Source organism: Acinonyx jubatus, chromosome B3 (genome assembly GCF_027475565.1).
Source record: "Acinonyx jubatus isolate Ajub_Pintada_27869175 chromosome B3, VMU_Ajub_asm_v1.0, whole genome shotgun sequence".
Taxonomy (NCBI): domain Eukaryota; kingdom Metazoa; phylum Chordata; class Mammalia; order Carnivora; family Felidae; genus Acinonyx; species Acinonyx jubatus.
In genome coordinates, this window is record NC_069386.1 from 117,775,575 (window position 1) to 117,799,328 (window position 23,754).

The 23,754-nt window shown below is 41.3% G+C and overlaps 1 protein-coding gene and 1 non-coding gene across 2 annotated transcripts in view; one reads left to right on the plus strand and one right to left on the minus strand.

The window, feature by feature from the left end:
- Positions 1–274: 274 nt before the first annotated feature.
- The window catches only part of NEK9 (NIMA related kinase 9), a 39,471-nt gene continuing 15,991 nt past the window's right edge, over positions 275–23,754 (minus strand). The window contains exons 10-22 of the mRNA XM_027066182.2: positions 23,154–23,346; positions 21,166–21,310; positions 20,377–20,577; positions 20,145–20,191; positions 18,774–18,929; positions 17,072–17,180; positions 16,214–16,375; positions 12,164–12,334; positions 11,339–11,398; positions 8,008–8,210; positions 6,770–6,931; positions 5,360–5,569; positions 275–3,327 (exon numbers count right to left, since the gene is read on the minus strand). Coding sequence (XP_026921983.1) covers positions 3,205–3,327; positions 5,360–5,569; positions 6,770–6,931; positions 8,008–8,210; positions 11,339–11,398; positions 12,164–12,334; positions 16,214–16,375; positions 17,072–17,180; positions 18,774–18,929; positions 20,145–20,191; positions 20,377–20,577; positions 21,166–21,310; positions 23,154–23,346 — 1,942 coding nt within the window. The 3' untranslated portion in view covers positions 275–3,204. The remainder of the gene's footprint in view (positions 3,328–5,359; positions 5,570–6,769; positions 6,932–8,007; positions 8,211–11,338; positions 11,399–12,163; positions 12,335–16,213; positions 16,376–17,071; positions 17,181–18,773; positions 18,930–20,144; positions 20,192–20,376; positions 20,578–21,165; positions 21,311–23,153; positions 23,347–23,754) is intronic.
- Positions 9,538–9,668, plus strand: LOC113601686 (small nucleolar RNA SNORA18). Its single transcript, XR_003422971.1, has one exon. It is a non-coding gene; the product is annotated as a small nucleolar RNA SNORA18 (small nucleolar RNA).

The window sequence follows — 23,754 nt, forward strand, 5'->3', positions numbered from 1 at the left end:
AGCCTCGTACCTTGTGGCCAACATTTGCTTTTGGTCATTAACTTCTCGTTCTTCCCAACTACAAAGGAGGTAGTGCAGATGTGATAAAGTGTTTTTCTCTCTAATGTTCCTGATTCTGTGAGGTTCAGTGATCAGCATGTTTATTTCCATAGTTAATCATTGAAGTAATAAATGATTTTTGGCTTTGTGGCAGGAAGGAACATGTTTTGTAGTCCTGACTACAGCCCAGCCTGCCTTGACACTAATGAATAATACTACTTTGGAGGCCCAGGGATACTCATCTGAAAGAATTTATTTATAATACATCCTCGCTCCAGAGCTGTTCTTTCTCTTATGAATGTTTCCAAATATATGGCAAATCAAATGAAATTTGAGTTTAAGGCTGCTTTTGCTTTAAACTTTAATGACATGCTCAGCCAAGAGAAGTGATAACTTGGCTATGCCAGGGAGACCAAATACAGTTCACCCTCTTTGACGGAAAACAGATTTATAAACATAGACACACATTATCACTTGAAAAAGTCCACTGTGACTGAGGGGTAAGTATAAGAAATGATCCTTCCTCTTTCAGTGGCTCATTTTTTCCCTTCCTTCTGCATTTTAAGCACTTGAGAAGTTTGGGGAAAAAAGTTGTAGCAGCAGAAACGATTCTATAAGAAAAAGAAACTGGAAAAAAGCAAAAGATTATTTGTGCAAATGTCCCTTGTGTTGTTTCTATTACAAGGTCATTTATTTATTTATATAAAGACTCATGGAATCAAAGATTCATGAAGGCCTAGAATCTGGGTGTTTCATCCCCAGTGACTAAGGTCCGTGCGCAGGCATAGCACTGATTGAGAGTTTAAATGTTTATTTAAAACAGAAATGCCAAACCACTCCACCCTCAACCTTTCAAACATCTGGCTAACAATAAGCTAGTTCTTCAGCAACAATGTCAGAGCAGCGGAGTAACTCAGGTTATATTGTAACTCAAAAGCAATACTACTAGAAAACTGAAAACACCTAGTGCTGCAGAAAGAACGGCAGGACAAACTCGAAGAGAATTAGCTATTAAAAAAACCATTCAAAGGCATTTCTGCTGCCTAACCTTTCACTTTTTATCTAATGCATGGCTGCCACCTTTGAACTGGTTTCTACTTGCATAGCTATTTGGTGGGAAAAATCATATGGCTGTCCCAGGCACAATTTGGGAAAGTGCAAATTGTCTCTAAGGCACAGAACTCAGATTCTCAGCCAGATTACCAGCAAACTAGACTTCCCAAGGGAACATGCTAGAGAAAGTGACCAGTGTTCCCCTGCTAGAGAATGGCTCCCCTCTGGAACAAGAGCAGGGCTCTCCCCCTCCCTCCGATGCTTACTTTCATCCCTGTCTCAGCAATGTGCCCCTGTTCCTCCGTTCCACAGCAGAAGCAATACTCAGGATTAACACCCAAACTGAGCCTGCCTCTCAGGCCTGCTGAGACGGTGAGTCTGAGGGATACAGGAACGTGAAAGGCCAGTCAGCCCTTAAAAAAATCAAAGGTGCATTTACATGATGAACCAAAACCCATTGTTAGGGTTTACAGCAAACCCCCAAGTCCCCAGAACTTGTAACTTTAATCTGGGGTTGGCCCCTTCCCTTATTTTAAGAAAAGGCTTTAGTGATTACGTTAGTACCATTGTACTAGGCTTCCCAGAATTGAGAAAACAATGGGAACATCAAACCAAAGAAGATCCCATTGAACAGAGTTGCCCATCCCCAGCCATGGGGTCTTCCCCAAGCTTCCCCTTTACGCCACGAGTTTTAGGGAAATAGCAAAATTTCCATTGCACAGGTCCTTCCAAAATATTATAGAGATATCAAACATTCATTTTTGGGGTTTGGGGAAAATGAAACACAAATTAATTTAGCTGTTTCTAGGAAGGCAGGATGTGAGACTCATCAAGGCAGCTCCTATGACCCCAAACGCTAACGGAACATTGCATAAGGCTAGGTGGAAACCCAAAGCTCATATCCTTAAGTAAAACCATCAAAAGCTTTGAGGACACTTTCTCTCTTTGGGAAAGCTGGTTCGTTCCTGTCCATAAGGACATAATGACTACGGGATTAGAACGGAGCTCTCAGCCAAATTCCTTTCACTTGGCGGCTTCTGCCTGTTTTGTTAGGCTTCAGGGACTACCAGGTTTTGGTGCTGGCTTTGGGCCACTCAAGTAGGAAAGAGGATACAGATTCACTGATATGGCTTCATAAAACACCAAAAGGGGAAAATACTGACTAGACGTACAGAAAGGGAGTGGTTGGGGCTGCTGAAGTCAAGGTTAGAACCCTAAGAGCCACGAAGGCAGAGGCACTCTAGACCTTCTTAAAGATACCAAGTAGAGGCAGCTACAGGAGGCCCTCTCTCCCTCATGGTTTTCTCTTAAGGCTGTTCTATTGCCCCACTGACTCAATTCTCGATGAAGCACCTCACTTTTTAGAGGCATTTTCCAAAGTTAGGAAATCCTACCTGCATCGGTCACAGACTGAAACTCCAGCTGTGTGATGAGGAGGGACCTAGCCTTCTTTCTTGACTCCTCACTGAAGAAATTTCAATCGACCCTCAGAGGAAAAGCAATCTAAGCCCGCTTTTCCTCCTAAAGCAGTTAGCTGCGCAAAGTAACTGAACTTTCTGAAAACAAGCCCTAGATTGACTCCACCAGACATATTTTCCCAGACTCAGGGCTCCTGAGAGGGTTTTACCACTTTGCCGCTCTCCAGACGACCCTGGATGGGCCCCACCTGGTTCCAGCCCACTCAAGTTTTACACTTTTCCCTCCTCCACCCAGAGGTGCAATGCCTGGTGTTGAATTCCCAAGGCAGCTTCCAAGTAATGGTGAAATGATAAATGGGATATAAGCTGCTACCAGCAAAATTAAGGTGAGCATTGTGTCTCCTCTTCAAAGGTGGGATCACCAGATGAGGTACAGAGCTGCTGTTGCTATGGCAGTCACTGAGGACAAAGCCAGGGCCATGGGGCCCTTCCATTCTCCAAACAAAACCACTCCTAGATCCTATCTAAGAGGCAATGCCACTCTCCAAGTGTACACGGAAAGTGCTTTGGAGCCTCCGCCTTGCACTCCTTGTCTGCAAGTGAACAAAGCCAGGAAAGCGCTCTCTGCATTCAGTAAGTGTGCTATGAAGTTCTTTGGATCCCAGTTTCCTGGAGGCCATACGGGCTCAGGAGACTAGAGGCTGGGTCGACAGGAGTCTGTTCCCAGGAGGCACCAGGAATCTGAATCTAAGTCAGGCTTTGGATCCATTTCCATCTCTTCCTTTGCTGTCTGAGTTCCTTTGGAATGCATCCCCTCCTGTCCAAACAAAACACAATTCCACATTAACAATACTGCCACCAGTCACCGCAGTCCAGGACTAGGTTTTCAATGTTGACTTCTAAGGATCTGTGGCCACAGTTTTGTGAGAAGCTCGTAATACTACCCTTAGATAATACCTTAATAATGCTGCCTTAAATAAAGCCAACACCTTTACACTTGCTGCAGGCAGGGTGACCAACTGTTTGCCCAGGACTGTAGGATTTTCTGGAATGCAGAACTCTAAGTTTTAAAACTGAGACAACCATGAGGTGCCTGGGTAGCTCAGTCGGTTAAAAGTCTGACTTCGGCTCAGGTCATGATCTTGTGATTTGTGGGTTTGAGCCCCATACCCGGCTTGCTGCTGTCAGCATGGAGCCCGCTTTGGATCCTCTGTCTCCCTGTCTCTGCCCCTCCACCACGCATGCATGCACGTGTATGCTCTCTCTCTTTCAAAAATAAACAAACATTAACAATAAATAAAAGTGAGACAGCCCTAAGCCAAACAATCCTCCTGCCTGCCATGGCTGCCAATCACCCCATGCTTGCCTTGAGTATATTACTTCCCAAAGTCCTTTCATAGACAAGATTTCATTTAATCCTCAAAACAACCATAACAAAGTACATGGTATCATTTGCCCTTTTTAGGTGAGAAACCAAGACTCACAGAAACAAATTTGTCCAGACACACAAAACTGACAAATGGCAAAGCCAAGGGTTGAACCCTATTTCCCAGTCCTGGTTCACTCTCAATAGAACTAATGGCTAAAAGAGCTATGGCTCTTGATAAACAATGCAAACAGCATTGAAATTATTTTTATCAAAAATGTTTAATATGAACCTAATTAAGTCTTAAGTCTAACTTCTAGTTTATAGAAATGACAGGGTGACAAAAGAACAAGTTAAATAACGTTCTAAGAAGAAAAGACAAATCCAGAATGTAGCTCATTTTGTTAAAGAGCCGACCCTGTTTCTTCAACAAATTGATGCCATGAAAATTTAAAAAAGAAAAGTTCATATATTGAAAAAAAAAATCATATATTGAAAAATAAAAAAGGAAACCAATTTGACAATAAACTTCATATATTGAAAAAAAAAAAGGAAAGTGATGGTAGTAGAAAGAAGTATTCTAGATAAAAAAAAATAAGAGATGTAACAATGTGGTAATGTAATGTAGGGCCCTTGACTGGATTCTGGGCTCATAAAAAAAAAAAGTTATAGAGAACATTTTTGTGGGAAAACTGGGAAAATTCGACTATCAATTGGGTACTGGATGAAAATTGAGAATATCAGTGTTGAGTGTGATAGTAGTTTGGTGGTTAGCTGGGAGAATGAATGTGTTTATTTTTGGATTTGTGTAAGAAAGTATTTAGAGGGGCTATGTTATGACTTTTACAATCTATTTGAAAATGGCTTAGCAAAATAAAAAATATATACACACACATATACCCACATATATTTTAAATACACACAGATATATACCCACATATTTTAAATGCACACACACACACATACTTTTGAAACATGTTAACAATTGTTCAATCTAGATGGTGGATTATGAGTATTCGCTGAACTGTATGTTTATAAAGTTTTTCATAGTAACAAGTAAAAGAGGGGTGCCTGGGTGGCTCCATCAATTAAACACCCAACTCTTGATTTCAGCTCATGATCTCATGGTTCGTGGGACTGAGCCCCAAGTCGGGCTTTGTGCTGTCAGCACGGAGCCTTCTTGGGATTCTGTCCTCTCTCTCTGTCCCTCTCCCACTCACACACGCACTCTCTCAAAATAAATAAATAAGCATTAAAAAAAATAATAAAAGAAAAATATACAATAACAAAAAACAAAGTGATGAAAATGATCTAACCGAGGTGCCTGAACAAGGCCCAGGGCTGCTGAAATTAATTACATAAGTTACATCATCAAAAGATAAGTCTCTGCAAAGGAAAAGGTCTATTTCAATTCTTGGGTGTTTTGTTTCTGTGACTCTTCAAAACAGAGTTAAAAATTGAATTATTCCTTTAATGCTCTCACCTGCTGCCCTCCGTCTAATTTCTTGTTCAGCTTCTGTAGTTGGGTAAAAATCTGGAGGTTTTCTTGCTGTAGCTTCTGTTGTTCAGCCAGACACTTTAACACCAGCCCGTGCAATCTCTCAACCTCTCCCTGCAGAGTGCTGCAGGCACAGGTAGGAGTTAATGGCGTTCCCTTCCCAGCACAGGTCTCTGCAGGACTCAGCCGAGGTGGCTAAGGAGAGAAGAAAGAGGTCACAGGGGCTTCTGCGTGCTTATCCCAACTCCCCAGTCCAACCTTCCTCGAAATACTATCGGACCTTACTTTAAAAGTAACAAGATAAACCACACACACACACAAAGTAAATGCAAGAGAAACAGAAAGCTGCTGGGATTACAATAGCACCTGGCTCTAACATAACAGCAAGAGAACCCTCAGTGCCTCAGTCTCCATTATGCTAAGGTAAAAAGAACAATCACCTGTTTTGGAGAACTTGGCAATTAAATTTAAAGTGCATGGCTATCCTCCCATTTAAAATGCTGAAGTGGGGGATATGGTTTGGAACAAGTCTTTCTGATCACAGTGAGAACACTGTGACCCAACAGGTCAATATTCATGAAATGTAGTGGATCACACTTTAGAAGAGATTTAAAAGGTGTTCAGTAAATAGGACTGCCAAAATAATTCAAGAAAGTTAATTGATAGAGGAATTTAAATGTTCACCTTAAAGTTTCAAAGGTTTTATTACACCTTTTCTAGTCTGGATTTCTCTCCTTTCTTCCACTGTACTTCGTTTATAGGAAGGGTCAGCAAATGATAGCCAAATCCAGCCTATTGCCTGTTTTTGTAAATGAAGTCTTATTGGAACACAGTCATGCTCATTCATTATGTATTATCTACAGCTGCTTTTATGCTACAGCGTTGACTAGTTGCAAAAGGGACTGCATGGTCCATAAGCCTACAATAGTTACTACGTGGCCCTTTATAGAAAAAGCTTGGTGACCCCTGGTTTACATTTGAGGTACTTACCACAATTTGATTTCTACCAAGGTTAGGCACACGTGTGTGGCTCCCTCACGAGACTACAAGCATTATTTCTTACTCATATTTAGAGCCCCCAACCTACACTAGCAGTGTCAAGAAAAAGTGGATTTGAATTTTGGAACTTTAATTTTGGTACTTCTGAGGCAAAGAGAAAAGAAAGTCCTCTGGTGTGGAGAACTGTTAGTGCATCAGGAATGTGAAAGGGTCAATGCTTGTCCAAGGCAACTCAGGTAAGCCTAGGGCAGACGCTTTAAGCACTGCCGAGTAGACGGTATAATTAGTTGATTCAGGGCAGTGGGAGACTGAGGAAGCTAGAGGAGACAGGCCAGGAGAAGTGGAGAGAGCTCTCTGGTTACCTAGTTGTGACTCAAAGGCAAAAAGTTCAGTTACCCAGGCTCCTACTGGGGGCTTGTGTTCCGAAGGAGCTTCAGAGGCCACTTTGAGTCCTTGCAGCTCTTCATAGGGCAGGGTGTCTTTCTCAGACTCTGAAAAAGCTGTACTTAGGGGAGATGGGCTGTCAGGCATGGGGATGAATTCTGCATTTTCCAGCTCCTATGTATAAGACAAAGAATCTCATCAGTTCTGTTTGAGCCATCTATTTTCTTTCTCCCAAATTCCCATCTTGCTATAGCTTTCACTCTGCTGTGACATCAGCACCCCCTAGTGGGGCATGACAGTTGTGAGTACAACTCAGCTCACCGGGCCTGTCAATAGGACATCCCTTCCTCAGAGGAGTAACAGTGATTTGAATTCAAACTCAAATTCAAGAACATGGTTTGGAGTGTGTGGCGTATCTCCTTGACACACTTATTCTACACAGTCTGTTCGAGCTGGGAAGCTTGAAGGTGATGGCAGTAAGGCCAATGCCCAGGCTGAAACGTTAGGTACAACAGTGTACTGCCTCTTGCATTCATACTCCTAACTGGCTATCAAGTTTCGTCATCTTACGCGGGAAACTAAATCTCTAGATTTTTTTTTTTACGTAAAAATATAAATTTCACAAACTACAATGTAGTTTGACAAAATACAGAAAATGACAAAATCCAGATGGGCAAAAAGACCAGCAATTCCATCACTCATAAATAAGCACTGTTAAAATGAGCAATACTGTGTTCAGTCTTCATAGCAGATACTCTTCTATGCATTACATATTTTCTAAGAGAACGGGATCCTGCTGCACAGGTATTCCATCTTTTTCTGCCCAGCCACATGTTGTAGCCAACTTTCCATCTAAATATACTCCAACATTTTTACTATCCGCACTTCAACATTCATAACCTCTCTATTGTAAAACATTCCAACTGCCCCAATAGTCCACTTCTACAAACCACAGTACAAAATCTCTAAGCTTAATCTGCACACATGCATTACAAAGACTGTTTCAAGGAAGATTTTATTAATTTAAATTCATTTAATACCGGTATGAGAACATTTTGTATCTCTTCTTGTCAGGAAGAAAAAAGAATTAGAGGTTTGGTAGTTTTGTTCCAGGTGGAAGTCAGAAACCTCGATGCCTACTGCAAAACGCCTGAACAGGGCATGGGACACGGAGAGATTCTGACGGCTCCTTTCTAGTTCCTGTAAAGGGTCTGCTATTTTATCGAAGATACCTCTGCCAAAGGAATTACCTTTCGAAGCCAGCCAGGGCAGGAGCTGCTGGCCCCACTAATGATCCCCATGGCCTCCGTGGGACTGACTAAACCTTCCATTCCTCGGTCTGCTTCCATTGTTCCTCGGAAGCCTCCGCTTGGATCAGGAGTTTCAGATTCCCGCTGACTGTCCTCCTCTTCTCCCCCACCGCCGCCGCCTCCTGGGCTAGCACTCTGAACCACTGACAGATACACAGCACAGAAAGAGAGAGCCTTGCTAGGCAGCAAGAAAGATTTACGATCTCACAGCCCCCCTGACCCCTGGAGAGCTTCCTAGAGTCGCATGAAGTAGTAGCAACAGTGTCAGGATATTTGGGACTAAATTTGTAGTTTTTATACAAGATATTGAGTATCAGCATCTTTATAATGATAATTGACTTCTACATCCCAAACTTACTCATTTCTATGTCCATAGCAGATTATCAATGTTCTAAAGCACTACTGAACAGCCGCCCCAACCACAGCTCATTGAATCTACCACCCGTGCTTTAATAGATACATCCAGACTCTAGCATTCTCCACCAAGGCTTGTCAAGGTTTCGTATAAATACAAAGCACTTTCACATTTGAGCCAAACAACTCTTAAAATGGCCAGATAAACTCACCACTAACTCCTTTCTGGAGAAGTCTTCAACCATTAAATTCATTAAATTCTTTTGATAACGATTTGTAAGAATTTTTAAAATATGATGGCTGGTTCTTTCATATCATGCAGCACATTCCAAGTTATCTTAATGAAGACTAGCTGACGTGTGGTCAAAAAATGGAATGAAATTTTAATATGGGCCAAAAAGATGTATTTGCGCTAAAGCTAAAAAAGTAAGTGCATGGTATATTCCAAAGTTAAACGTAAAGGACTGTTCATGATCACCAGCTATAGTGGCTTGCAGACTGTGTCACACTGTGATCCTACCGAAGCAGCAGACCTGCAGATGCCAACAAAAGCTCCGAAGCTTGTTTTAAATGGCTTTTGAAAATAACGTTACATTTGAAATCTACAAAAGACTATTTTAACACACGTGTAAGTTTTGACACCTAACAAAACAAAAACGTGAATCTACCACTTGAAGAACTAGAACTGTACTTTCCAATACGGTAGTCACTAGCCATACATGGCTATTTAAATTTAAATAAAAAGTTTAGTTCCTCAGTCACGGTAGCCACTTTTCAAGTGCTGGACAGCATACATATAGAACATTTCCACTGTTGCAGAACGATTTATGGGACAGTGCTGAACTAAAACATTACCTGTATCTTATCTGTCCTGTGAATTCCTTCTCTTTCTCTGGCCTCCTACCTACATGTAACTACTGATTAATTCTGTATTTGTCATTTCTTTATATAGTTTTTAAAGTTTGAGAGAGAGCGAGTGCCCGTACGTGTGAACAAGGGAGGGGCAGAGACAGAGAGAGAGAATCCTAAATAGGCTCTGCATGGTCAGCACAGAGCCCAACGTGGGGCTCGATCCTACAAGTCATGACCCCTGAAGTCATGACCCCCTTCATGATCCCTGAGGTCATGACTTGAGCCAAAATCAGGAGTCGGACACTCCACTGGAAACACCTCATAGAGTGTATGTGTGGTTTCCTTTATTCACGGAGCTATGTGTTAGATCTGTGGGAAAGAACTACAAGACATTTATCTGCTAAAACACTGAAAGACCCTAACGGTCAAATTTTTAAAATCTTATGTATTGGAATATCCCAAGAATCTGTACAGTTCTAGGCTGTGCTAGTTTAGTGGTGAATGGGATTTGAACTCATTCACGTTTAGAGGGTGTTTGAAATTGAGAACCAGGTAAACCCATCTATTCTGACCCTAAACATGACCCAAAGTAAAAAAACTGAATCCCAAAGATTACAGGTGGGGAATTCTTGAAGCATATCCATATTCAAGTGGAGATTAAAGAAGCCCAACGGAAAGAACTCTGTACTAACGGTGCCAACTGTGGACTGAACAAAAGCTCTTTCTAAAAGGGCTATTTTGAAGATTGTGACCCAGAGGGAACCACAGTGACTGGGAGAGGAAGGAATCACAGGTTAAAATTCTTAAATAAAAATTTATTGACTTAAAAAAAAAAAGAGTCCAGATACTGAACCGACTGAGCTATCCAGGCACTTCTATCATTTCTTCTTAAAAAAAAAAAATCTATCACATACTTATATATCCTTAAGCAATATATAAATCTGGCTTGTTTTTCAACTTGATAAAAAGGCACATAGTCTGCTGCAACTTCCTTTTTACATTTCACATTATAGACCTATTTGTAGATGTTCATTTCTACTTTCGTACAGTATTCCACTGGATGGTTAGAACCCATCCAACCAACAAGTATTTATTGAACATTCACCATTTGCTGGGCACTCTTCTAGGTAATGTGGATAAAACTAATGAATAAAAAACCCCCAAAATCCCTGCCCTTATGGAGTTTACATTTTCCAGCTAATTGATATGTGCTTTTAATCTTATTTTTTCCATTAAATACTGTTCCAGCAAAACAACGCTGTAAGAGAACAGCTGTGATTAGCAAAAAGATATTTTATCATTTGTGACAGAAATTAATATGCACAAATAAATGCTGAGCAATAGATTACTAAAAGAAACTAATAAAAGGTATGGTGTGTGTGTGTGTGTAAACTAGAGTTCAACAAGTCTAGATCAGACTTTCAACTTTCTTTTTCTTGGATTAATTTGCTTTTATTCTGGGTCTTTATCTGTGTTGATTCTACAAACTATCAGAATCCAAGTTCCGAGACATCAAAGAGTACAGGTACTTTAGAGCAAGTGGAAAACCAAAAAGGAACACAGATTTAATTTCCTGGCATAGTCCTAAATAACAGAGAACCATGCAAAAAGCAGCCAGAGGAAAGCTATCAGAGAGCTTTGGGCTGATTCTCCTAACTGCTTTGAAAGTTTAGCCAACTTTTAATTCTGAGGGCCTGTTTGGAAGAACTATTTCTATAGACAGGAATAACCCTGGGAATACGGTGGACGCAAAGAGTAGATAGAACCATAGCCCCTAGCATGGTAAGGAAAGAAACAATACATAAGCCACATTACAATGTTGGGCAAGCCACTTAATTACTTCCATATGCTTGGTTGGCAAAGATGTACTCTCCCTCTGACCACAATGTAATAAAAGTCATAACTTATTGTGAAATACACCCAAAATATGATCCTCCCTCTTGATCATCGTATTCCTCATTTCCCAAAGATATTTCCTATTTCCTTTTTTTGGAGACTGCATGGAATCTAACCCAAAGACCCACAGCTCAGAAAAACCACTGGTACCTGAGACACTGCTACTTACCAGTTCCAATGGATAAGCCACTGCTATTGGAACGGATGGTCTTAGAATTCAGTACTTTCTCTGAGGAAAAATATTCAGTAGGTACGCATCAGAAACAGCTATAGGCAGGAAAAGTGAGAAGACTAGACTAGGGAAATAATATTTGAGATAACAGCTATCTCTCACTCCAGATAACTTTATAAATACTTACTGTTCTAGATATTAAAGCACCACTAGCTACCCTAACTGTATCCACTATGTAAAGTAGCAATTCTTCTTAACTGCTCTTTGGAATTACCTGAGAAGCTTTAAACAGTAGCAACCTAGGACCCACCCCAGAGATTCTGATTCAATTGGTCAGGACAATGGGATTTCCAAAAGCTCCTTGGGGGATTCTAATGTGCAGCCAAGGTTGTGAACCACTGATCTAATTAATAGAATGGACTTGGAAACCCTCATACAGGCTTTTATAATTTAGTTCCTAACAGAGTAATCCTTATGCAGAAAACAATTGATTTAATTTCCTTTTAAAGGTATACTGAATGTTTTTCTCAAAAGCATGAACACAGGCAACAAATTAGTGGACAACTAGAGATAACGATTCTATGGCAGAGGAAGAGCCCAAAGTTATCATATTAAAAAAGTCAGAAGGTTGCAAATGACAAATGTCAGGAAATAACAGCATTCTGTCCCCATCACAAGGCATGGCGTCACTGTTATAAGACTTAAAGGAACAGCCTCTTTTCTTAGAAACACTTCTGTTTCTAAGAATGTGACCATCAGTACCTTCAGTGTGGGTCTACCCTCTGTCAAATCCATCCCAACCCACACATATGAGACACTTACCAACAATGAGAATGGTGTGCCAGCCACGGCAAGATAGGTCTGGGACGTGATGCAGAGATCCAAAAATAGGCCGAGGCCATGAGGTGCAGATGTCAGAGCCATGTGGTCTCTCTGTGGGGGTCATTGCCAGGCGACCATTACCACCATTGCCCCAGGCAAAAATGTGATTATCTAGGGAAAAAAATTAAACAGCAGATAGTTTAACAGAAAAGTGACTTCCCTACTCTTTGGGTTCCCCATCTTTATGCCCGAGAGTTAGAAAGATTTCCCACTATGAACAAAACAAGGGAAAGCTGTTTATTCCCCTAAACAATTCCTGATGCCAACCTGGAAAAAATGACGTGTCTATGTATTGCCTGCCATCCATCTATCCACCCATCCATCCATCCACCCATCCATCCACTCATTCAACAACCTTTTTTGGTCATTCAACTGTTTATTGGGCATTGATTTCATGACATGCACTGCTGGAGGTGTGGGAATACAGCAGTGAATAAAACAAACTCAACTACCCTTGTGGAACTGACATTCTAGTCAGAGGAGACTGATCAGTCAATAAGTACCAAATACTTCTGGTAGTCATAAGTGTTATGAAAGAAGATACATGGTAAAGAAAAGTGCAAATAAAGACTAATAATGGGGTAGCATTATTTCAGATAGGGTAGTCAGAGAAGTACTTGTCCATACTTCAGCAGAGACCTGATTGAAGTGAGAGAGGGCTATGTGGATATGTAGGGGAAGAGCTTCCCTGGCAGAGAAAACAGCAAGTGCAAAGGTCCTATGTGAATAACAGGAGCATCAGGAACAAAGAGGAAGATGGTCCCTGCAGCTAGAGCAAAATAAGCGGGGGGGACAGTGGTCAGTAAAGAGGTCAGGAGGTAGCTGGAGTCCTGGTCACATAGGGCCATGCAGGCCACTATAATGGCTTTGGTTTTTACTGATTGAGATAGGAATCCATTAGAAGTTCTGAGTGTACTAATAGGTATTTAAAGGATTCATCAGGCTACTATGAGAAGAATCAATTGCAAGGGACCAAGGGTGAGCAGGGAGACCAGTTGTAGTAGTGAAGATGGTGGGAAGTGGTTGGATATATTGTGAAGATAATCGATAGGATTTGCTGATGAATGGGATGTGGGGAATAGGATGAAGCTGCCATTTCGTGAGACAGGAAGGCTATAGGAGGAACAGATCTGGGCAGAAAATCGAAAGTTTGATTTTGACTATAATACGTTTATCTGAGATGCATGTAGCTTCTTATCCAAATCAGAGCATTTTTTAATGAAAAGGGGGTACTATTAATGATTAAACCTGGACAATAGGGATGAATGAGGACTGACCTGGGAAAACTGGGCTCTAAAGCCACCATATCTTTAGACATCTAAGTCCAGGGGCTGATGAATAACCGAGCCTGGAGTTCAAGGGTGGTGACGATATAAAACTGTCAGTGGATACAGGGAACTTAAGGTAATAAGCTCACTTAGGGAGTGAAGGGGGACAGAGGAGAGATAGAAGGATTGAGCAGTTCCGGGCATTCTAGGACTTAGAGGGGTCAGATACTGCCATCAATGGCACCTGATCTATCAGCCTGTACGAGTCTGTTTATAAGTGTCTCCCCTACCCTACTTAGACTGTGAGCTCCTTAAGGATAGGGGCTTTCTGAGACTCACTTTTTTTATATTGCCAAAGCCTAAAGAGGACCTGGAACATAGTAGGCACTCAATTTATGTTGGCTGTGTGAACGAGGCAATAGAGAACAGTCCGGAAAAGTAGAGGAATACTGGGAGGTAATACGCCCAACCATGGAATCCAATTCTACACTCCTCATTCTGAAGTTTACCTTGTGAAGTACACAGATCTACTGAGGAGACATTACTTCCCTGAGGCCCTGTCAGGAAGTGCTGGTAGACTTGCAACACTAAATTTAATCCTCAGCGACATCCTCACTCTTTCTAGGTAACATTTCCATTTATCTAGCCTGACCTGACCTAACCAGTTTGCTCCCTAATATCCCTCATTTGGGGACAAGCAGGGAACGTTACCGTGCCCCTCTGAAAGCTGCTTCACTTAAATATGGCAACACATCACTTATCTGACACCGTCCTTGGATCCCTCATGTGTACACAACAGGCACAGACCAAAAGAAAACGAAGGCATCTTAGATCATGAGCAACAAAAAAAGCTGAAATGAGTCACAAGACAAGATGATAAAATGTGATTTGTTGTTCCCCCAGTCACAAGAAAGAGTGGCTACAATTAGTCCAGAAGGTGATACAGGGAAAAGAGAGAGAGAACAAAGAAAGAATGTGGAAGAGGGAGGGGATAAGGACTAGCAGAACTGGCAGCAAAGAAGAGAAGTGGGTGAGTTGCCCGGGTGGCTCAGTTGGTTAAGCGTCCAACTCTTGATTTCGGTTCAGGTCACAGTTCGTGAGTTTGAGCCCTGAATTGGGCTCTGCAATGAGCGTGGATCCTGCTTAAGATTCTCCCTCTCTCGGGGCGCCTGGGTGGCTCAATTGGTTAAGTGTCCAACTTCGGCTCAGGTCATGATCTCACGGTTTGTGGGTTCGAACCCCACATCAGGCTCTGTGCTGACAGCTCAGAGCCTGGAGCCTGCTTCGGATACTGTGTCTCCCTCTCTCTCTGCCCCTCCCCCACTCACGCTCTATCTCCCTCTGTCTCAAAAATAAACAAACATTAAAAAAAAATTTAAAAAAAAAAAGATTCTCTCTCTCTCTCTCCCCCTTCCTCCCTTCCTCCCCCACCTCTCCCCAGCTCACACATACACTTGCTTTCTCTCTCTCTAAAATTCAAAAAAGAAAAAAAAGGTTGGGGTGCTTCGGAGGCTCAGCTGGTTAAGCATCCAACTCTTGACTTCGGCTCAGGTCATAATCTCACAGTTTGTGAGTTTGAGCCCCGCATCAGGCTCTGTGCTGACAGTGTGGAGACTGCTTGGGATTCTCTCTCTCTCCATCTCTCTCTCCCCTCTCATATCTCTCTCTCAAAATCAAAAAGTAAACTTCAAAAAAAAAGAGAGAGAAAAGTAGTAAAAGAGGCAAGAAAATGCCACAGAGCGAGCAATGTGAAGAAAGAGAGAAGAAAGTTCAATTAGACCAATTCCAATTCCAATTCCAATGGAAGCTGAGAGACACATAGTATTCAGCCCTTCAATCCTTAGCAGTCCCTGAGGACATCACTGCAGTGTGGCTGACAGCAGCCAAGGAGCAAAATTAGATTATGTCGTTCTCCTCTCCAGCCACTTCACCCAACATTTACTGAAACCAACGTGGTCCTGGGCCAGGTATACATAGAAGTGTTTAGGGGTGCCTGGGTGACGCAGTCAGTTAAGAGTCTGACTTCAGCTCAGGTCGTGATCTCACGGTTTGTGAGTTTGAGCCCCACATCAGGCTCTGTGCTGACAGCTCAGAGCCTGGAGCCTGCTTCGGATTCTGTGTCTCCCTCTTTCTCTCCCCCACCCCTGCTCATGCTCTCTCTCTGGCTCTCAAAAACAAATAAAAAATGTTAAATTAAAAAAAATTTACACAGAAGTATTTAATAATTTTTGGGGTGCCTGGGTGGCTGGCTTAGTCAGTTAAATGTCCAACTCTTGATTTTGGTTCAGGTCATGATCTCACAGTTTGTGGGTTCGAGCCTGCAGTGGGCCCCACAATGTAGTGCAGAGCCTCCTTGGGATTCTCTCCTCTCTCTGCCTCTCCCCTGTTCGCATGCCCTCACTCTCAAAATAAATAAACTTAAAAAAAAAAAAAGATTTAGTAATTCTTAAAACATTTAACCAAAAAAGTAAAAAAAAAGCAGGGACTTAGAATATTAACTTGGCCATTATTTAGATAACTATTTTTTTTTAAACAATCACTATGTTGAACACACAAAAAATTAATGAAGCTCTATGAGTGTAACAATTAGATACCAACTGAATGTAAATAAAAAGTGAACGTATGATCCAGCTATATAACCAGTCTACCTCTTTCCCAGCCAAACATTAAAATATAGCCATCCATCCAGAAAGCTTGAAATGACGTGTCCAGACTCACTCACCATCGGTGGCAGCAATGGTAAACTCATCACCGCAGGAGACCCTGACCACTTGCTTCCCACCTAGGGGTCCTCCCAGCAGGTTGATTCCTAGACGCTTCTTGTAATTCCCAACGCCCAGCTGTCCACACTTATTGCAGCCAAAGGTCAGCAGCCGGCCTCGTTCTAAAAGAGAAAAACAACCAGGCACACATGGGGCATGGAGTACAAGGGAAAACACAGCCAGAGCAGAGTTCCACGGACTAGCTTCTGGTTGTTGAGAGTATACGAATATAAAGCTTGCCACACAACCTTGCATCTATGGCAGCTAGGGTATCTAAAACTAATTAGACTCTGAAAGTTACTCAATATCGTATTTTCTAATATTGTATTTTAAATGTGGAAAAGGGGTACTACCTTAGTAAATGGACAGATGGTACTAATTTAAAGGCAGTCATTTTCTGGAATTATTGGCATGGCACTGTCATTAAGAGATGTACTGACTGCGCATTTATAATGATTATTAAAACAAATTTACTTGAATTCCTGATTTGTTAATGAGATAATACTGGATGCCAGGGGGAAAACGGGAGAATGTATATGTTGTTAAGAAGGGCTACTACTAGGGCTGCCTGGCTGGCTCAGTCAGTAGAGCGTTCAACTCTTGGTCTCAGGGTTGTGGGTTTGAGCCCTGTGTTGGGTGCAGAGATGACTTAAAAATGAAATCTTTTTTTTTTTTTTTTTTTTTGGTGCCGAAACCTGGGACCATTAAAAATGAAATCTTAAAAAAAAAAAAAAAAAAAAGGAAGAAGCACTAACACTTGACAGAATAAAAGAGCATGAGCTACTGAGGCCTGTGTAAAAAGTTGTAAACCAACTCACCATCAATAGCAGCCGTGTGAGTCTTGCCTGGGGCAATTGTACGGATCTTATAAAAGGACAGCTGTTTGGCCAAGGTAAAGGAGGTTGTGTAGGGAACTTCGTGGTAAGCCTGAAACAAGATAAAGCACAAAGCAAATACTCCTTAGGTAAAAAACGAAGGGGTAGCAGGCTGAGAATGTTGTCATGGTGACCAAAAGGCCTTTCAAGCAAATTTGTTACTAAGTAGAAGATGCCAGGTAGCTTTTCATCTCCAACAGAATACAAAACGGAATAAGCTCAATATGTCATCAGAGAATTTAATCAGTATATGAGGCAGGGCTTCCCGACAACAAAAATTTTAGATTCCTAATCTAAGAGTATGTAAAACATTAACTCTCCGTCCCAGAAAGTATCTACATGAGGATACAACCAGGGACACTTATGTTGGGTATAAACACTGTATATCTAACAAAAGCAGGGCAAAGAATTAAAATCTTGAAGACTCTCCAGCCCAGAATGCAACCAGTTTACTGTGATCTAATTGCATCTACAAGGCAGTGTTCTCAATGTGTTAAAACCCACGTTCCCTTTAGATTAGTATTAAAAAATTCCTCTCATGTAAGCTTAAAATTTCACAACAAACCCAATGTTATAATAAAACTGAAATCAAGTAATGGTAATTTTGAATATGCCTTTTCAAACTATGCAGACACCCTTCCCAGATTTGCCCCAAATTTGTACTCTCCCATTTGAGAATCAATACTGCAGAGATTACTTAAAAATTCTTATCTCTTTCACTGAGTCAGGAAACTTTCTTCTCTTGATTCTTTAGAACATGACAAAAACTCATTATATTAACACAAAGAGGAGACTTAATGTGAATTTCACAACATCCTTGAAGGAAGTGAACAGTAATTATATTTACTAAGCCTGTACAAGAGCAGTGATTTGGGAACAATAAATCTAAAAAACTCTCCAGGGAGATCATGCATGAAAATGTGTTTCTTGTCATGTCAATTATCTTGTACCTATTTTAGTGATAGGTAGAACCTGAGTTCCGTCACTTGATTCTTTGTAATCAATTTATTTGTTGAGGCATAATAAACTATAAAATATTGTACAGCTTGAAAATTTTTTCTGTATGGGGCGCCTGGGTGGCTCAGTCGGTTAAGCGTCTGACTTCGGCTCAGGTCATGATCTCACGGTCCGTGAGTTCAAGCCCCATGTTGGGTTCTGTGCTGACAGCTCAGAGCCTGGAGCCCGTTTCAGATTCTGTGTCTCCCTCTCTCTCTGACCCTCCCCTGTTCATGCTCTGTCTCTGTCTCAAAAATAAATAAACGTTAGAAAAAAAATTAAAAAAAAAAAAAAGAAAAAATTTTTTGTATGCATATAAATGTAAAACCACCACCCAGATCAAAATATAGACCATTTCCATGATCCCAGGATCCCTTCTCTTTATACCCATACCCCCCACCCAGAAGTTACCACTACTTTGTCTTCTGGTATCTATAAGTTAATTTTGCCTGTTCTTAAGCTCCATATAATTGGAATCATATAGTACGGACTCTTTCATGGCTGGCTTCTTTTGTTGAACATAATAATGTCTGTGAAATCTTTTTTCTTATGTACAATTTCATGGTCACTAACCAAAAGCATTCCCAAAGAAATTCCAGCCTAAGAGAAGTTCTGACAGTGTGGTGAGGACACCAAAGAGGGTACTTACTTCATGGTTTATGATTCCAGACATGCACTGATTCAGACCCAGCTTATTGAATTCATTGAGTCCACAGGCCAGCACTTTACCTGACTGGGTCAGCAGAAAAGTCCCATCACAGCCACACTGAACTGCGACAATAATCAAGGCCTTGGGAACATCCACCTGCAAGAAAAAAAAAATCAGAAAAAAAAAAAATCCCCCAAATGTAACTTGTATTAGGAAAAAACCCTCAAATTTTGTGATATCCTGCATCTGGCAGAACTGACCACAGTAAAGACTGCTCTATCATCTTCAGATTTTCCCAGCAGCTTATTGTTTTTAACAAGGAGCTCAAGTTTTATAATTAAGTAAAAGGCAGCTGTTCCAGGTTGGCTCAGCAGTCCTGTTGAAGTTTGTTTCAGCAACAGGTCTTATTTAGAAAGACTTCTCAGAAAATGTTGGGAAAGGAGAAGCTTCGATCCATTGCTGATTTTTGTTCTCTGAGATGGAAGGCCCCATGACAGTTATAGAAGAAACTCAGTAGCCTTGTAGGGTCCTAGTCTGGTCACATTATAAATGAGGTGACAGAGTACTGAGGAGGCAGACAGGACTTCCAACTGCTCACATCCCTCTATAACTAAATAAACAGAGCTGGAGAATGATAGGGGGATAGAATGGATGTCTGTGAAACCTGAAAACTCAAACTTCAGTGCTTCTACTGTGGCTTTTTGAAGAGAAACAACCATGAAATCCACTGAGAATGGTCCCACAAGTGATAGAAGTTAATTTTTAAGATGTTAATGAGCATTGTTAACAGTGAATGGTACAGTCGATTCCTGTCAACCTTCCAGTGGGCAGGCAAGCCTGTGACCCAGGGTGGGTGTGAGAGAGGACCATGTTCTTCCTGCAGCTGCTTTTAGCTCCTGGGCCAGCTCCTGCAGGGCTAGCTCCTACAGTGCAGACAGTAATTAGATATTATGTTTCGTACAACATGACCCCTCAATACAAACACATATTTCATCTGGTGTCCAAATGTGGAAATGGGGAGGGGGGGATGGCTGTGTTGGGTTAAGAAACAATATACTGCTTTCCAGTATCTTCCCAAGGAATTTTCTGGGTTCACTGTACTTGCTGATTTTAGCTGCCATTCCTGAGTAAGATGTGACTCCACAGTGTCCAAAGTGGCCATATCCTCTTTCTCAGCTTTTTATGATTTAGTCAGATGACAAGATCACATAGTGCTAACTCAGGAATTCTGGGTTGTCAGTCTCCCAGAGAGAAAGTACTTCAGAAATAAACACCTTGACATGAGGATCCGGAGAAAGAGGAGTCTGTATTATTACTGGAGTCTGTGTGTCCTCTACACAGGCTCTAGGAAGAAGCTGCTTCTGAGTTTACCTTTTGTGGTGTATAATAATCCTCTTCTGAATCCAAACCCAGTCGTCCTGAGACATACATAAGAAAGAAAACAATGAAAATGAGGGTCTTCTTCCCAATGAAAATATTCTACAGCATTCTCTTCCACTGAATCAACACTTCTCAAGTATAGGCTACATGTGTTTAGATGCATACAAGCTTGAAGTCAAGTTGGCTCCTGGGAATAAGTGGACAGAGACAAATCTATACCTACCATATTCACCACAGCCCCAAGAATAGACTTCTTTGTTTCGTGTCAAAACCACCACATGATTATCTCCACAGGAGACCTGCTCCACTGGATTGTTCAGGAAGAAGTTCAGCTGCATGGGTTCTAGTACTTCGGGCCCAGCAACCTTGTCCACCCCCATGCAGCCATAATAATCAGATCCAAAGGCATAGAGCTGACCCTCATCTGCAAAAGAAAGAAAGGCATAACACATCAAAGGAATGACTCTGTCCAGCCGGAAAGCTGGGCAGGGCTGGCATGAGAACTATCCCAGCCACTGATCTTATATGAAATGACTGCATCAGAGAAATCTGAAGGATAGACTGTGCAAGTCTAGAGTTATTTTTATTTAGGGGGGTCACGTGTACTGTTATAATAATTTTTAAAAATTGGTAGTATTATGCTGAAATTTTATTAGGGCCATCTCTATTTTCTAGAGAAAAGGAAAAGTAAGCAATGGCAAGACAAAAACTAAACTTTAGCTCTTGATTCCTGATTTAGTGTTATTTACACCTGACCAGGTGGTAACGTTATTTTTCCTCCAACTGGGACGTACAACATATTTCTCCTGATCCCATGAGATTTGTTATCTGTGTGCCTCATGTGCTATTTGCCATAGAAAATTGGGCATGTTATTATTAAAGTGTGTATCCGCTCACTGCCTTTGGTTCATGAATATGGTCTTTTGCTGTAAAATCCCAGCTGAAACTGCACAGCATTAAGTACAATACTTCACTTTAAATGCACTTTGGATGCTTTCTGTTGATGGCTTACCTGTCACACAGACAGTGAAATCATCACCACAGGACACCTGACGGATAGCTCTGCCTTGCAACTTTTCCACATGCTTTGGCTGTCGGTAGGAGGCTTTGTCTCCGTGGCCCAGCTGACCATGGAGTTTAGTACCCCCCTGCATGTTCTGTGAAATAAAGAGGTCTTGTAAAGTTTTAGCTTTTCATGCGAAAAGCTAATCTTCAACAAAACTTCCTATCAAGAAGACCAGGAGTGGGGCACCTGGGTGGCTCAGTTGGTTAAGGGTCTGACTCTTGATTTCAGCTCAGGTCATGATTTCATGGTTTGTGGGATTGAGCCCCACATAAGGTTCTACGCTGACAGCATGGAGCCTGCTTGGGATTCTCTCTCCCTCTCTCTCTCTGCCCCTCCCCTGCACGTGTGCTCTCTCTCTCTCAAAATAAACAAACATTAAAAAAAATAATAAAGAAAAGAAAACCATAGGAAAAAATCAGCTGGAAATTTAGAAACGAAAAAAAAAATGGGTAAGGGGATTAAACCTTTTAATGATAGGTAGTATAAAACCCCTGCCAACAGGTAAAGATTTAAAAGTATCCAGATTGCTATCCATCAAGACTTAAAAGAACACATTCCCAATTCTTTCTCCTTCAAGTCTAAGGTGAACTTTATATTTAATTATGAGTGCTGGTAAAAAAAAAAAAAAAAAAAAAAAAAAAAAATCCGTACATAGTTTAATTAATTTGATTGTTTTCTATAGGAGTATACTCTCTTGGAAATCCTTACTAGGAGTTTTACAAATTTTGGTCACAGTTTCCCTGAAGTATGGAACAATTAAAAAGAATCTGGCTATATCAAAGAGGCTGCTATATAGCACTAAGAATAGTCCCAAATGACTTTTCAGCAGTTTTATACGGGCTGTGGCAGCCCCCTAGGGGCTAGTTCCTTAAGGGACAGGGCTTTAGGAAGTAACAGTTAACATGCATGCATTCATTCATTCATTGATTCTTTTAATCAATCAATCATATCAATCAATCAATAATTGTCTACTCTGTCACGCACTGGGTTGACAAAGCCTGGCCTTGTGGAGAAGTTATCTGAGACTGCTGGAAAAAATGAGCTCTCAGGAAGAAAAGGAAGAGTGAGAAGAATTGACGACCAGAGACAAAGTTAGGTAAAGGAAAAGCACTCTGAAACACATGAGAAGGCACGCTATGGCCAAAAAGACAGGAGAAAAGCCAAGAGAAGATGTTCTCATGGAAGTCAAGGGAAGACACAGCTTCAAGGAGGGAGAGATCAACTATGTCAAATGCTGCTGGGATGTCAAGCAAAGTAAGGACTACAAAGTATATGTATTATTTCCACAATTTATAGGTCATTTTGTTAAGAGTAGTTTCAATCAAGTGGCAGGGACGGAAGCTGCATTGTAGGCGAATGAGGACTGAGTGGCAGATAAAGGAATAGATAGCAAATACACACAATTTGTTCCAGAAGGTGAGAGATAAAGTGAAATCTAGAGGGGAGCAAAGAAAAATTCTGAAGATATACCTAGCCATCTTCGATCACTGACACAGGTCTTAGAATTTTCCTGATGTGGGAACACTGCTTCATTTGTTTATAAAACTGTTTCACAGATACTAGTTGCTCTGAAATTCATGGTAACAGAACAGAGTAATTAAGGGACTTCCTGAAATCACCCAGCTGTAAATAAGAGTCCAGTCTCCTGAGTTTAAACCTAGGGCTCTTTTAATTCTTTCTTTCCTTCTTTCTTCCTCTCTTTCATTCATTCATTCATTCAAAAAACACTTACAAATGACCTAATATGTACCAGGCATTGGGGACACATCAGTGAACTAGACAGACAAAATCCTTGCTCTCGTTAGAGCCTACATTCCATCACTCCACACTGTCATTCCTGTGCACATGTTCAACTAACAAAATACTTAGACATCCTCAGCCCAGTAAATAATTAGGCTCACATCACTGTTCTAAAGTACTTAGCTTTCACTTACCACCCAGGTGTACAGTTCCTTCTCCACTGTGACCACAGCAAAGTGGGTATTCCCTGCACACACCTGCCGGGCACTACAGCCACTCTTGATGACATCCAGTTTCTGGGGAGTGGATTTTCCACCACCCCAAACATAGACTTCACTGGTTCGTGACGTTACCACAGCAATGGGTGCTTCAGTCACAGTGCTTGACCTGTCAACAACCCCCAGAACAAAGGCACATTTAACATAAAAACTGTATCAAAGGAAAATGCTTCCAGTCCGTTCCCAGAGAAGAACCGCCAATTATGGTATGAGAAAGTATGTTCTTTCTCGACAACTTATTTCAACCCTCTATCATAGCAGGCTCTGCAATTTCTGCCTCTGGGCTTCATCACAGCTCAGCCAGATCAGATTCCAGTCTGGTCCATAACACCTACACGTCTCAACTTTTCAACATTCATCATGGTAATGATGACCGCTACAGCACGAGGGTGAAATCACAGCTTTCTTTTTCTCAGAAATAACTATCTGACATTTACGCAGATGTTGGCTTCTGAAAGGATGCCAAAGGCTACTTACTGGGATCAAGCAAGGCACAGACCAAAAGAAAGAAAGACCC